General features: G+C 37.9%; 2 protein-coding genes across 3 annotated transcripts in view; one reads left to right on the forward strand and one right to left on the reverse strand.

The window, feature by feature from the left end:
* The window catches only part of FBXL13 (F-box and leucine rich repeat protein 13), a 62240-nt gene extending 49522 nt beyond the window's left edge, over positions 1 to 12718 (forward strand). The window contains 6 exon segments of the mRNA XM_056482064.1: positions 787 to 918; positions 4632 to 4719; positions 4722 to 4794; positions 12559 to 12611; positions 12614 to 12657; positions 12659 to 12718. Of these exon segments, the coding sequence (XP_056338039.1) occupies positions 787 to 918; positions 4632 to 4719; positions 4722 to 4794; positions 12559 to 12611; positions 12614 to 12657; positions 12659 to 12718 (450 nt within the window).
* Positions 12216 to 14193, reverse strand: part of FAM185A (family with sequence similarity 185 member A) — a 38537-nt gene continuing 36559 nt past the window's right edge. For both annotated transcript variants that reach the window (XR_008841967.1, XM_056507379.1), the window contains one exon: positions 12216 to 13318. The gene's annotated coding sequence lies outside the window, so the exon portion shown is untranslated. The remainder of the gene's footprint in view (positions 13319 to 14193) is intronic.

A 14193-nucleotide genomic window follows, 5' to 3' on the forward strand; every position in this document is an offset into this window, starting at 1 on the left:
GTCGGTAGGATCTGAAAATGTTTAGTCACTCTAAAAACTAGGATAGAAATTGTAGTCAACCAGTATCACAGTTAACTGGCCTGAACTCCACAAAGCAAATCAGAACCCAGAACTCCTGAGTGACAGTCCTGAGGTTCTTACCCATTCCCTTCCAAAAATATAATGTGATTTATACAGATACAGTTTTCTGTTAAAGAAAAAAAGAAAGAAAAATAAAAACAAAGAAAAAGAAAAAGAAAAAGAAAAAGAAAAAGAAAAAGAAAAAGAAAAAGAAAAAGAAAAAGAAAAAGAAAAAGAAAAAGAAAAAGAAAAAGAAAAAGAAAAAGAAAAAGAAAAAGAAAAAGAAAAAGAAAAAGAAAAAAAGAAAATGTTATTATGCACAAAAATGGGCATTTGCAGAGAGCAGTAAAATGAATGTATTTGGGCCTGATTTTCTAAGCACAACATTTTATATTCTGGGTTGCCCTCAATTTAAAGAACCCAAATTCAACATATAGATATAGATATAGATAGATAGATATAGATATAGATATAGATATAGATATAGATATAGATATAGATATAGATATAGATATAGATATAGATAATGAAACTTACATAAATGTTAGTCTAATGAACCCACTGTATAATACATAAACAATTGAAAATAGCCCCTTAATGCATCTTTTCTTTTTCTAGTGACATTCCCAGTCAACATCAGAATGACTTCACTACTGATGAAGGTACCTAGAGAACTGAAGTGTCTGAAGTGGATCAAAGGATTGATGTACATGTATTGTAATTGAGTTCTGCAAGGGCACAGAATACCTGGAACTCTGCCATGTCTCTTACTGCCCTCAGCTGACAGATGAAGCTGTGAAAAAAATGGCATTTCACTGCCACAGACTGGCATCTGTCAACACAGTGGGTTACCCAAAGGTATGTATAAGAAAATGGGTGATAATTCTGGGATTGCAAAAAATTATTTACTATTTCTTTCAGAAATTTTACCTGCTGGCATCATTCATCTTCTTCTCTATGAGTTTTAAGATTTGAGACTTGGCTCTTGGGAGTATTTGGCATTCTTCTAATTGCAGTTACAGTATAAAGGTGTCCACGTTGTATCAGGTAAAAGTTTTTCTCTTCAGGGGTTGATGTCTAAAGAAGGATGAAGAGAGAAGAGCTTTCTCAATATATACCACTTCCTGCAAATACTCTCCCAGGTTCTGGTGTTTTGGGTGCTTTGAAAGGATTGTGGCTTTGTTTTAATTACTCTTGATATTTTCATGCTTTTATTCCCCAGTGCTTTTTCTGAACCCTAGGAATGCATAAATTGGGGCATTAGAACTTAATATCTGTGTCTTTACATGGCAAGGCAATGGCTACTTTGAAACAGAAGAGGTGCCTAAAAGCTGAAGCACTCAGGGTTGAAATTAAATTATCTAGATTAAATTCATCTATAGTGAAATTTAGTTCCTCTTTACCATGAACTTCTATTACAGCATTTTTGCTTCTTGTATTTTCTGTATAATTTCTTTTTGACTAAAGCCTTGCATCTCAGTTATCTTTTTGCTGTATCTGAATGTGTGTTCCCTTTTGAAATTATTGCTGTTATGAAAGCCTATATCCTTTCCCCATACTTTCTGACTTAATAGCTCTGGCTTTTGTGCATTTAATTACTTATGTGGTTTTAATTTTTTTAACAGCAAAAACAAAATGCTTGCTTCATTTTGAAAACAAGTGTGCAAATGCAATTTTTATAATGCTGATTTCCCTTTTTGTTTAAATTTCATGGGAAAAGTTATAATGTTACTCCTGTCACTATCACATGGCAATGAAAAGTTTATTGCTGCTTTTGGAGATGTTCATCTTGAACTAGCCTTTAAAATTTTGCCACTCATTGAACCAATTTTCCTCTTTTTTTCCCCACGGAAATGCCCATGCCCTGTTTCCTTCCACAATAAGTCTGCAGCCACCACTTGTCCCTGCCTTCCTCCTCACCAACACCCATCTCCATAATCCATGGCTATTCTTTCAGTCCTCCACACATCCCCTTGTTCCCTGTAGTGGCTGAACACAGCCTCCTGAACAACTAATTTGAGATTATTTGGCCGACTAATTAGCCAGCGCTAAATTTAGGTATTCTCTGATCAAGTTGTTTGCATTCCAAATGTAGATAAGTTTCTCAGCCTCCAGACCAAAACTCACTGGTGTATTTCAGATCTGGGTGGCCACTCTCCATCTTACACTAGCCCTTGGTTTATATCTTACAGATACCTACTATACAGCAATAATTATTATATACATGGGTCTTAATCTCCTGTATCCTTTGGGTTTAGATAAATATTCAGCTATTTTTCCACAGTGACAGTAATGATAGAAGTTGTGCACAGGTCTTGCCAAAGCAGCTGAAATTATGTAGCGCTGCAATCAGTCCTGTCTGCCATGCTTGCCTGACACATGACATACCAACACAGGAAAACAATACAAGCACCATAAAATGCTAAAATGTCAGTAAATACATTTAGGCTCTCAATTGGGAGATTTTATGGTTATCATAGCAGTGAATTATGAAACAGCTTTCTGGGAAGGGAGATGGGGCAAACTGTTAAGGAATGTTAGCATGACTCTTGGTAAGATAATGGACTGGGTTGGATTTTGCAGTTCCTGCAAATGGGAAAAATGAGTCAACTCACTGACCTGGTAATCCCCTTCCAACACTTTGTTCCTAGATGGTATCTTTTCTTTAAACAGTTATAAAGTCAAGCTGTTAAATGCTAATACCCTACTATTTTCAGAAAAGAACATTGCGACTCTTCCACATAAACCTATCCATAAGTTTACAAGTCTTTGTTTGACTTGAATCCAGCTTGTAGCTCCATAAAATGAGATGTGTACACCTGTGGATGTTAAAGCTAATGGGTCTTACAAATCCTTTGGCAATCTGTAGTGTAAATTGAAGGTATCCAGCTGCTAAGTAAAGAAATATTTTCCACTCAGAAACTGTTTAAAAGTGGTCAAGAGATTAAAGTCAGAATGAACCTGTTCCAAATGATATATGTTAATGTGCCCTGCAACATCAGGTATCTTATTTTTAAGAAAAAATAACTTTGAAAATTAATATATAATATTAAAATATTAAATTAATATAGAAATAGAGGTACATTAAGAATATTTGGAATGTGCTATGCAGGTTACTCTAAAATTAGAAGAGTTTATCACTTTAATTCTATATTCTGAGGCAAATCAATTGTCTTTCAACAAACTCCAGTGACTTCAGTGGAGGTGCTGTGAGTCTCCATGTCATGGTTCTGTATACTTAGGGCAGATACAAGTAATTTTGCAAATGCTGATTGTATAAAATATTCAGCAGATCTGTTCTGAGCCTTATTCAGGGAATAATCCTGATTCAAGGGTTAATTCTTATTTCATCGGAAAAAAATGAAGTTGCTGTGGGAAATATTCTACACATAAAAAAAGTACAGCAAGAACTGAAAATAAAACTCTGGTTAAATGAATTGGCCTTTTAAATAGTTAAGTTCTGAAGAGACAATAGAATGAACAATGAATTCTGTCATTCAGTCCTCTAAAGGGAATAGAATCCAGTGTATGACAAATGTAGATTTTTCTAAATGCATCTGATACCAGTTACTGACTTCAGAGTCAACAACTTCTTTTTTAGAAATAAGAATATTAATCTAAAATCTACATAATAAGATTTTGATCTATTTATTAATCTATTGCAGATCTTAATACTGAGCATATAAATAGATCTGGAATAGGCAAAGCACATGAACATTCCTCTACATACCAGGAGGACTATCATGAGATATTGTGCTAACTTTTGTTCCACAACCCAGGCCCCAGCATTATCTTACTGCCTTATCCCTTATAGATTCTTATGAGATTGACTATTTAGTACAAGTGAAATCTTCATCTCTTTCTACAACCCTGCTCCAATGATTTTATTCAAATGTCTTTAACAGGTTTTTACTATGTTGCCTCTTGATTTTTGGTCCTGAATGAACAAGGTAATTAAATATGTGCATAATGTATTCTTGACTGTTCCCATTGAGGTCAGTGAAGCAATTAGTAGCTTGCATGGCTGCTTATGTACCTTGAAAACTCTGTGTGTCATGTTTTCCTCAAATGCAGCTCTCAGCACTAATGAATATCAGTTCTGAAAAATGGACTAGTGAGATGAAACTAAGCAGCTGTGCTTAAAAAAACTGACATACATTCAAAAAGTCTTGGTGTGAGACACTCATTGCAACAGAGAAGTGAATTTAAAAAGTGATACAAGTTCATCCTAATAATTTAGAAAGAGCAATGCAATAGCATGAATACTAAAGGCTTCTATGTGCTGCATGCACATATATGGGTGGGAAAGTTAAACCATTCTCATTAGGTGAAAAAACTCCACAATATTTAAAACTAGACTGGAATCACAGTTAACTAATATCTAATATTAGAAAGTGACAGTTTCTGTGGAGCCTCTTGCAGAGATTCAGAATTCAGTTGTGCCAGAAACCTTACTTCAATTTTAAAGCATAGTTTTCCTACCAATCAGACACTAAAGTTGGGCTTGTGGGGTTTTATTCATCTATTCAATAATCTTCTAACTTCTTCATGTCTTATTGCTTAATTTACAGATGATTGATACATGTATCCAATATTTGGCTGCAGTCTGCCATTATCTCTCCATCTTGTACATCTCAAGTTGTATTCATCTTACTGACAATACTTGAAATATCTTTGGAAAGGCTGTGAGCAACTCCAGATTCTCACAACACTGTACTGTAGAAAAATTACCAAGAAAATATTTTCTAACCTTAATTTAAAGGTGGTTCTAAACCCCAAAATATGAGGTTCTTTTCTTCACTGGCATCATGGTGCCATGCTAGGTATGATGGCTTGAGCTGTCTAGCTTATTTATCTAGGGGGTGTTCACATTGGTGCCTGAGGATTCCTGTGGTCTGGTGAGGTTATCTACATATTCTAGTGTCAGCCAGAAGTGAAGGGAAATACAGACTCCATCTCTCTTCATGGCAGACAATGTCCTCTTAGGGAAGTTTCTGCAAAGGACACTACCTCAAGGACTCATGGGAACATGAATGAGAAAATCAGGCTGGGCTTAATGCTGTCAGCCATTGCACTGTGTCCTTGAGCTCACGCCAAGGGCTGGTGGGGCCTGTGTCCCAATGGGTGGAGGTCAGCAGCAGTGTGCCTGTGCTCAGAACACAGCATGGTTACAACGGGCCAGTCCAGCTATGCTGCTGTGACCACTTTCCCAGATTGGTTTTTACTGACCAACCTCTCAGTAAAGAACCTTTTCTTAAAGTTCAATCTGAACTTCCCTGACACATCTTGTATGTTATCACTGGTCAGCACCTCCCCATCAGCCTTCCCTTCTCCAAGGGACAAGTGACATAAACTGCTCCTTGTAATTCTTGTGCTCAAGATATTTCACTGTCTTGGTCACCTTTCTCTGGATGGTCTCTAATAATAGTTTAATGTCTTTCTCACATTGTGGTGCCCAAAACTGCCCCCAGCAACCGAAGTGAGTGCCAGAGCTCAGAGCAGAGGGGACAATCCCCTCCCTTGCCTGGCTGGTGATGCTGTGCCTGATGTCCCCAGGACACAGCAGCATCCTGGCTGCCAGCGCCCAGCTGACTCACATTTAACTTGCTATTGACCCAGACTCCCAGATCCCTTTCTGCAGGGCTTTTCCCCAGCCTTTCATCCCCCAGTGCATACGTATAACCAGGTTTAGCCCATCCTAGGTGGAGAATAGAGTGTTTGCTCTTGTTCAGCTTCATGCAGCTGATAACTGCCCAGCTCTTCAGTCTCTCTTGATCTCTGTAGCTCCTTTCTATCCTGCAGAGAGTCTTGTTTAGTATCATTGGCACACTTTACATTTAATTCCTGCATCCTCATCATTTATAAAAACATTGCAAATAGAGCACTGGTGTCTGGCCACTAACCTGATATAACCTCATTTACTGTAACCCTTTGAGCCCAGTCTGTGAGCCAGTTGTTCACCCAGTATATGATGGACTTGCTCAGCTGAGTGCTGGACAGTTTATCCAGCATACTTTTGGAAACAGTATCAAAACCTCTGCTAAAATCCAAACACACTACATCTACTAGCTTCCTTTGGTCAGCTAGGTGGATGACCTTGTCATAAAAGGAATGAATGTTGGCTAAGCAGGACTTCCCTGTTGTGAATCTATGCTGGGCTGTGCGCTGTTACTGCATTGTTTCCCAAATATTTTTCAGTTATTCTCAGAATAACCTTCTCTAGAATTTTACCAGGCACTGAAGTGAGACTGGAGGGCCTGTAATGGCCACATCCTTCCTTCTTACCCTTCTTAAAAAATGGGAGAACTGAGGTGAGAGTTGATTTTTCATCTGTGAGTCTCAAAAGGTGTGGGTTTAATGTCCACCACCCTTCCATGGGGCTTAAGAGTATCATAGACCAGGCCCTGCACACCTAGAACAGCACAGTGACCAGATATGTCACAGGGCCTGGAACTGGAAATGAATTGAGGTTTAGACATGGTTGATATATCTGAGTAAATAACTTAATAAAACTTTATGAGACTAAGAAATATATACCATCCTGTATAGACAGCCTATACTAGGAGAGCTCTAACTGAGCTAATGAACAGAGCTAAGTCCTCTGTAAGTTCTGTGCTTCCTCCTAAACCATTCCAGGATGTAATATTTGCTTTAGAGACCACAAGACCAATACATTTGCTTCATAACTTAAAAGGTATTTCCAGTGTGCTTCACACTTTCAAAATCCTCATCTACTATTTCCCTGTCTTACCACAAACAATTCTGCTGTCATTGGTCTTATTTTCTTCACTTCTCTCAGAAGTAGTTTTCTCAATGTCATCTCAGAACTTCCTCCTTAAAATCTCTACTTCTAATTAAATACTTGTTAGATACAGAAAGTGCTTTGAAGGATTGGTATGCAACAGTAGTAATTGAAAAAAGAATTAAATTAATTCAGATTCATTTAATTGCTTCATAGGGTTCCAATTTACGGTTTTTCTCATATTAAGCCTCAAGGCTTCTTTTTTCCTCTGTTTACTGTTGTTGATTTGATTATTCCATGACTTCATATCTCTCTTTAGAGCAGCAACAGTGTGTCAGCCCTTTCTGATTCTGCTTCCTGATCATCTTCCTGTAGAAGGGAACAGAAATTGGTGCAAATTACAATTTGTGTTGGGTGAGCCATCATCAAGTAGCTGACACAACTTCTCAGAAAACCATTTGCATTATGCTGGCCTGGGATGACCCAGGATTAGGCTTCTGCCTCAGAGTCCCATGTGCAATGGTTCTCCAAAGATCTTGATTAAACTCTTCTAACTCAGCCAAGGAATTTCCCAATCAGTTATTTTTTCTCTGAAGATAACCCTGGAGAGTTACACATCTCTGCAAAACAAAAAAGCAACCATGAGACATATGTCTCCGCCCAGTGTTATCTTTGCCCTTTTTGTTATGTTTAGAACTAGGTAAACTTTGCCAATTTTATTTTCTTGAGTCTCATTTTCTGGACAGTGCATGGTTCTTTTCCTTGCCAGCCTCAGTCTCTAACCCTTTACACCATATATTTAGTGATAGGAGACTCCTATCCTGCACCATCTGAGTCTGGGACAATACCTATTAGGTGGATTGATTATGCAGAATAATGTAGTCCTGAACATTTTTTGCTTGTTCCTTCCAGCAGGTCCAAAGACACCCCACCCCATCCTAGACTTTGCCAGGTCACAGAATATACTGGCTGCATCCAGATGGAATGATATTCAGAAGACAAAAGGGAGTTCACAGCTATATTCAGATATGTTCCACATCCTTCATGATTCCCAGATTTGGAAAATTATTATTTTTTTAATTTCAGTTCGAGGCCAATATGGCAAAGATAATAAAAAAATTATCTTCTGCCAATAACTACATCAAAAGCACAGTAAAATATGGCATGACTCTATAGGTAGTTATCTTGCAGTAGCTTTTCAACATCAAAAGCAATGACAGTATTGTCGCTGTCACATATTTCTATAAAACTATGTGTTTCTTTCACAACCTGTATGTTTTTAGAAATGAATGACAAGCAACAGATTGTCAGAAAGATAAATAATGGACCCTCATTCTCTCTTTTCAGACTAACTCTTAAAATCATTTTCAGGTTCTTAGATTTTCATAGAAGGTAAAGGCTGATTTGAGATGTAATTTATGTTCTCTGGGAGTGAAACCTACTTTGCAGAGACATTTCGTTCCCTGTTTAGGTCACCTATGTAAAAATCATATTCATCTGGAGAATTAAATATGCTAGTGGCTTAGGTTCTAAATAAGCAATAGAAGAAAAATGTTTTTAGTTTAAAGTTGCCCTAAAATATCTATGGCATAAAATACTACTTCATTGTTCCAAAGGAATTCCCCATTATTTATTTTTAAAAAGTCCTGGCAGACATTTTTTAATAGACTAAACCTTGCAAGTATTGAGTCGTATCTCTTGTACTGTGCCACATTATTTTACAGGGCTTTTTTTTTTTTTTTTTTTTTTTTTTTACTGTTTTGATAGATTAAAATAGAAAACATGTGGAGCCACAAAATTCTTCAAGTTTCAGTCCAATGCAGCTTCATAGGAAACAGTTATGCAGTTTCAATTGTTCATTCTTTCCAGTATCAGGTAGATTTTGAGATTATATTTGCCAACATACTGCCCTGCTTCAATGTTTAATAACTGTTAGAAGAAAGAAAATGTCTGTGGCCTGGTATCCTGAGGCTAATGACCTTTCAGTTAATCCAGTTTCAAAATGGCAGAAAGAATCATGGATAATCTCATGTGGAAGTTCATAGTACTGGTACAATTGATTTCTTCTGCTAGAGAAAAAGAAACCTAACTCACTGCTTTCTAAAATGTAGGAAAAGGTTGTGTCAGTTTGATTTGCTTAAGACTACTCCTATGGGAAATAACACTCTGGCATCTTTAGAGAAATGCTTCTGTTCCCTGTAAAACAGTGTGTTAACGTTTCTAGATGCAAAATAAGAAAGGAAATGTGTCATTGACAGAGAAGCCAACTAGTCTTGTGCTTTCTCCAAACTACATCTCATCTGTAACTGTTTGGTTCCTCCAAAAGATCTTCTTTGAGAGCAAAATTAGGTGCTTCCTTCTTTTTTGTCTGCACTAACATAACACTGATTACATTTCTCCTAAACTCATGGCTACACTATTAACAAGTAACCCCTCAAAAATTCCTCTTACAACTTTTGCCTTTTAAACAAAAATTACATTAGGTCATAATAGTTACAATACATTTGACATTTGGAGAAGACTCTCATCTTTGGTTTTGTTGCTGTGTTTTCTGATGGCTGTTGTTGGTTAGAAAGGAGATTGCAAGAACTCTTTTTTCCTGAAAAAGCAGAATTTTTTAGGTGCTATCCAAATATTCAGGTATCAAGGCAGGGAAGATCCAACAAATATGAAATCAGAAATGAAGACCTCCTACATGTCATTTGATAAAAGACCAACAACAATTACTCCTAAGTCCTCTGTTTAATAAGCAACAAAAATACAGTACTGTCTTCTCACAGGCTGTAAATCTCTTTTTGGAAGTGACACAGATGCTCCTGGAGTGCCATATTTCATTCACTGAGTGCACAGGATCTGGATGCCATAAAATGATAAAAATACTGCAGCTGACATACACCTTAGAGTAGTTCAGATCCTATGTAGTCTTACCACATTTGTAACCTGGAGCATGACTGTAGGATGCTTCCTGCTTTTCCCATTAGCTCCCTGCCTCCACTTGTTTAATTTCTCCTGTACTTGCACTATAAACATTTCTCCCATGTTTGAGTTTTTGTTTTCCATTACTTTTTAATGTTGTAACCTCATCTCAAAAAGTTTTCTTCAAAACCTCTGCTTTTTATTATGATGGACCCAGTCAAACAGGAACAGGGTCCCCAGGGCAGTGGTCACAGCACCAGCCTGACAGAGTTAAAGTTAAATGCTCTCAAGCACATGATGTGACTCTTGGGGATGGTGCTGTGCAGAGTTGGGAGTTGGACTTGATGATTCTGGTGTTGATGATTCTTCCAACTCTACACATTCTGTGATTCTGAAAAACTGCTGAATTTTGGAATGGCTGAGGATCCAGACATGTCGCAGAACTGTATTTCCCAGTTACCCTCTCTCAGTGAAATGGTTTCAAACTTTGAGTAAGGATTCAATTAGGTATTCCAGTGCTGCTCAAACCTTGTGTTTGGGCCAGTACTTTTGTCTGACTTATACCAAGAGATGGTTCTTTTGCCAGAGATAACTGTAATCATTGGCTGAGATACTTTTATTCATCAATGTGCTCATTTAAGACAGTAAATAAATAAATAAATAAACAGGCTTTGTCATAGTACAGTATATCTTAAATAAACAATCTTTTTACCATGTGTTGATGATTAATGAATGGCTGCTTCTGGCAAACCACTCAACTGTAGCTCCAGGCATGGGACATCATAAGTTTCCAAAAAAATAGTAACAGCTCCCCTTATACATGCTTCAGACAGCCGCTATACATTGCAGTTTCCATGAAAAACAGGAATTTGGACTTGGATGAGTTGATTTTTTATAGGTCAGAGCTTATAGCTCATATAAATTGTGCACACATTCCTCAATGGCACAGGCCTCCCTAATATAAAAACAGATGCAGCCTTGTGTTCATGTGGTTCGTAGAGTGTGTCAGTGTTGGACTTTTCATTTAAAAAATATCCTGCAGTGGTTGAAAACAAGGCCTTCTTGCTTCACTAATTCTGTCTCTTTTCCACTCCTACCCACTTCCCCTTTCCTGCTGTAGTGGTACAAGCATTACAGCTGCGTACATCTGCCTCTTGTAACCATCTCCAGCATTACCACTTTGGGAAACAAATGCAAAAAATACTGTAGCAGCATTACTGGCAGATAACAGAGCACTTCAATTTGTATTTTTTCTAGTATTCTCTGGATGCTGTAGATTACATTTTTCCAGAGCTTAGGAGTTGGCCAGCAGGGTGAAAGACTGCCTTGCTGTGGCTGTGACACACCAGAGCAGGTTGCATCTCCTGGAGAGGATGGGAGATGCAGAGTTGGCTCTTTCCCAGGAGCACTGGAGTACACTCAGCACAGGGGGGTTTCTGGAGCTCAGAGCTGGCAGTGGGGGAGGCCAGGCAGGAGGGTGCTCTGCTCAGCAGGACCAGGCTGGCAGCCAGGTCACACAAGGCATGGAAAGAAAGAGACATTCACAAGACTGAAAGTGGTGGGTTCAGATTTTTCAACTTGGGAAGGTAATGAAAATTGCTGGATTTACAATGCTGAAAAAGAAGGGAGGGTTGAAGCAGTCTTTTTTAGAGTGTCTCACTCAGGAACCTGATTTTCTCAAATTTTGATGTATTTTATTAGTTTTGTGTTCAAATGCTGTAAAAGGGCAGTGGCCACAAAATGTTAAGGGAGATCTGAGGGGTCATGGGTGGATTTGGGCATCACAGACAACTCTCTTCTGGTTTAGCTGTCACCGAAGCTGCAAAACACAGCCTTGGGGCAGGCCCAGGGCCAGTGCCAGTAAATGCAGGGAACCATAAAGCTCTTGTAGTACTGCCTGTTGTGTACTCAGTTCCATTTCTGAAACAATACACGTTTAAAGAGGTGGGTGACAGAAGATAACTGCAGTAGAGACTGGCCAAAAAGCAAGCAGAAGGTGAATGAGGAAAGGATAAAAATACTTGGAGGTGCCACAGACTCTGGTTCAAATAGAAAAACACAGAGAGGGACCTGCACAGTTACTATAGCTTTCCAACAGCTATGAGAAAACATCCTGGAGATGCTGTAATGTAGCTGATGTAGCTGATTTATTTGTTTGGTTTTATATTTCCTTCCAAAGAGAATGTTATTATTCCAGTGGTATCACCTATTCAGATGTGTGTTCAGGCAGATGCTGATACACTAAAGCAAGTGTGCACCAAGACCATTAAAGTGCTGGAGCATGTGATGTGTGAAGAACCTTCAGAGAATTGTTTTGGTAAGTCTCAGGAGAAGGCGTGACATGGAGGAGATATTATTGCTGTCTCTAACTCTCATCAGAGCATACAGAAGAGAAGACAGAGCCAGACCATTGTTAAAGGTGCACTGATAGGACAAGTGGCATATGTAAAATTCTAATTACATTCTGATTATAGGGAAACTTTAATTTTTTTAACCAGGAAGCTGGTCAAACTCTTGAAGATGATCCCAGAGACTGTGCAACCTTCATCCCGAAAGATATGCAGAACTCATCTGGCAAAGCTATGACTCACCTGATTTAGTTGGATACATTTAAAGCAACATCAGGTTGAAATGCTTTCCAGAGGCCTCTTCCAGCCTAATTCATCCTCTGACTCTATGACCTAACCAATTATCCTCAGGTTTACTTTCCACAACACCCTTATAATATTGATAGCTTTAGTTAAAACAAGGAACTTTTCCTCATTAAACTGCTTTTAGTGTTCTTTGTAAAAACAGCCTCTAAAAATTTTGTCATTATTATTTTCAAACTCTTGTTGTAGACAAGCTGTCTTGAAATCCACAGCTGAACTGGAGAAACAGCAACATAATGATGCTGACCTCCTTCCTGGCTTGGCTATGACTGGGATGGTAACATAACCACTTTCACCAAAAAATACAGATCAGAGCCTGAAAAAACAAATTCTTTAAAATGAAAAATGAAGAAATTTTGCAACATCTCTACAGTTCAAGGGTGTTTCTCTAGAGCATGAAAAGACCACTGTGTTATTTTTTATTAAAACTAATCACTCTTTAATAAAAGGCCATTTGTTGCATTAGTAAGGAAGCATAGCAAATCTTTCTCACAGGAGTATGAATGCCTTCAAGCAAGACAGCTGCACTCAGACAGCACTGCTGTGTCTCAGATGTTGATTCAAGCTGTATTCATCTTTCAATAATGAAAGTTTTGTAGTCCCGTGCAGAGTAAGCAATGAATAAATTTGCATGTGTTTGAGGTTCTTGTTTGCCATGAAGGTCCTCTCCAGGACATAAACACTCTCACTCCCCAGAGAACTTCACACTTGATGTGGCTGGTACTCATCAAGTACAGCTTTCTTGAGGAACTGAGAGCAGTGAGTAGGTAGTGACTACAGATTCTTTAATACACAACTACACCCATACATTATGCACAATTCTCCACTTCTCAATGATCACTTTTGCACCCAGAGCCCTCAATTTCAAAAAAGCCTCTTGGGCTGAGTCCAGCTCTCTAAACAAGCTGATGTTCATGTCTGCAGGTCTGAACTGTGGGTTGGCTGGCAGCTGCAAGAACAGAAGAACCAAAATTAAAGGGAGCACAGATGAAAAATGTGTTAAAGTATAAATTTGCTCCAGTTAAAAGAATGTCTTCTCATCAAATGGACAAAAAAGATATATGAGCACACAAGGGATCCACCATTCAAATTGCTGATAACCTACTAATGTTCCCGTGTCTAGAGAAAAATAAGTTTCACCTCATTGTAACAAGATACTGTTCAATGCCTTTGGGGAAACTCCCAAGGATTTGTCCTCCTTCAACCATCCCTGACCTTTAGATTAACATTCTAGCTGGTCTCAGCATGTATTAACTTGGAATGAAGCAGCTGCCTTAGTGGTAGCACAATTTTTCTGCTGGTTGATTTAAACTTCTTTAAGCAAGTAACTAACAATCCTGATGTTTAATTCTTGCTGGATTTAGAAAATGAATGAATTCAAAGCCTGAGTTTGCTTTCTTTTGAACATGGAACAAATAACATGTTTTCTTACTGTGTTCTTCCTTAACACAACCTTAAGCTCAGAGGCTGACAGGCTTTTTATTTCAGGTGAATAATGGGACCATTTAAGGGATTTGATCTTGTGAAGTACCTACTAGACTGTATTTATGTTTTCATCTGGTGTGAATTTTGAGGTGCTTTTTTCACTTTGGCTGCAGCAGGGTATAGAAATCATTAGTTTCAAATATTTTTCTGGATATCCAAAACTATTACAATTTATTGATTTTGTAAATTTTAAAAGTATACTAACAACTCATGTCTAATAATATTGTAATGCCTTTAGTAATACTACTAGAAATATTTTATATATTAGTGTTTATATGAAAAATATATATAATTTGTCATATGTATCAGTGCTCATCTCACTCCAACAAACAGTACATA

This window comes from Oenanthe melanoleuca, chromosome 1A (genome assembly GCF_029582105.1).
Source record: "Oenanthe melanoleuca isolate GR-GAL-2019-014 chromosome 1A, OMel1.0, whole genome shotgun sequence".
NCBI classification, from domain to species: domain Eukaryota; kingdom Metazoa; phylum Chordata; class Aves; order Passeriformes; family Muscicapidae; genus Oenanthe; species Oenanthe melanoleuca.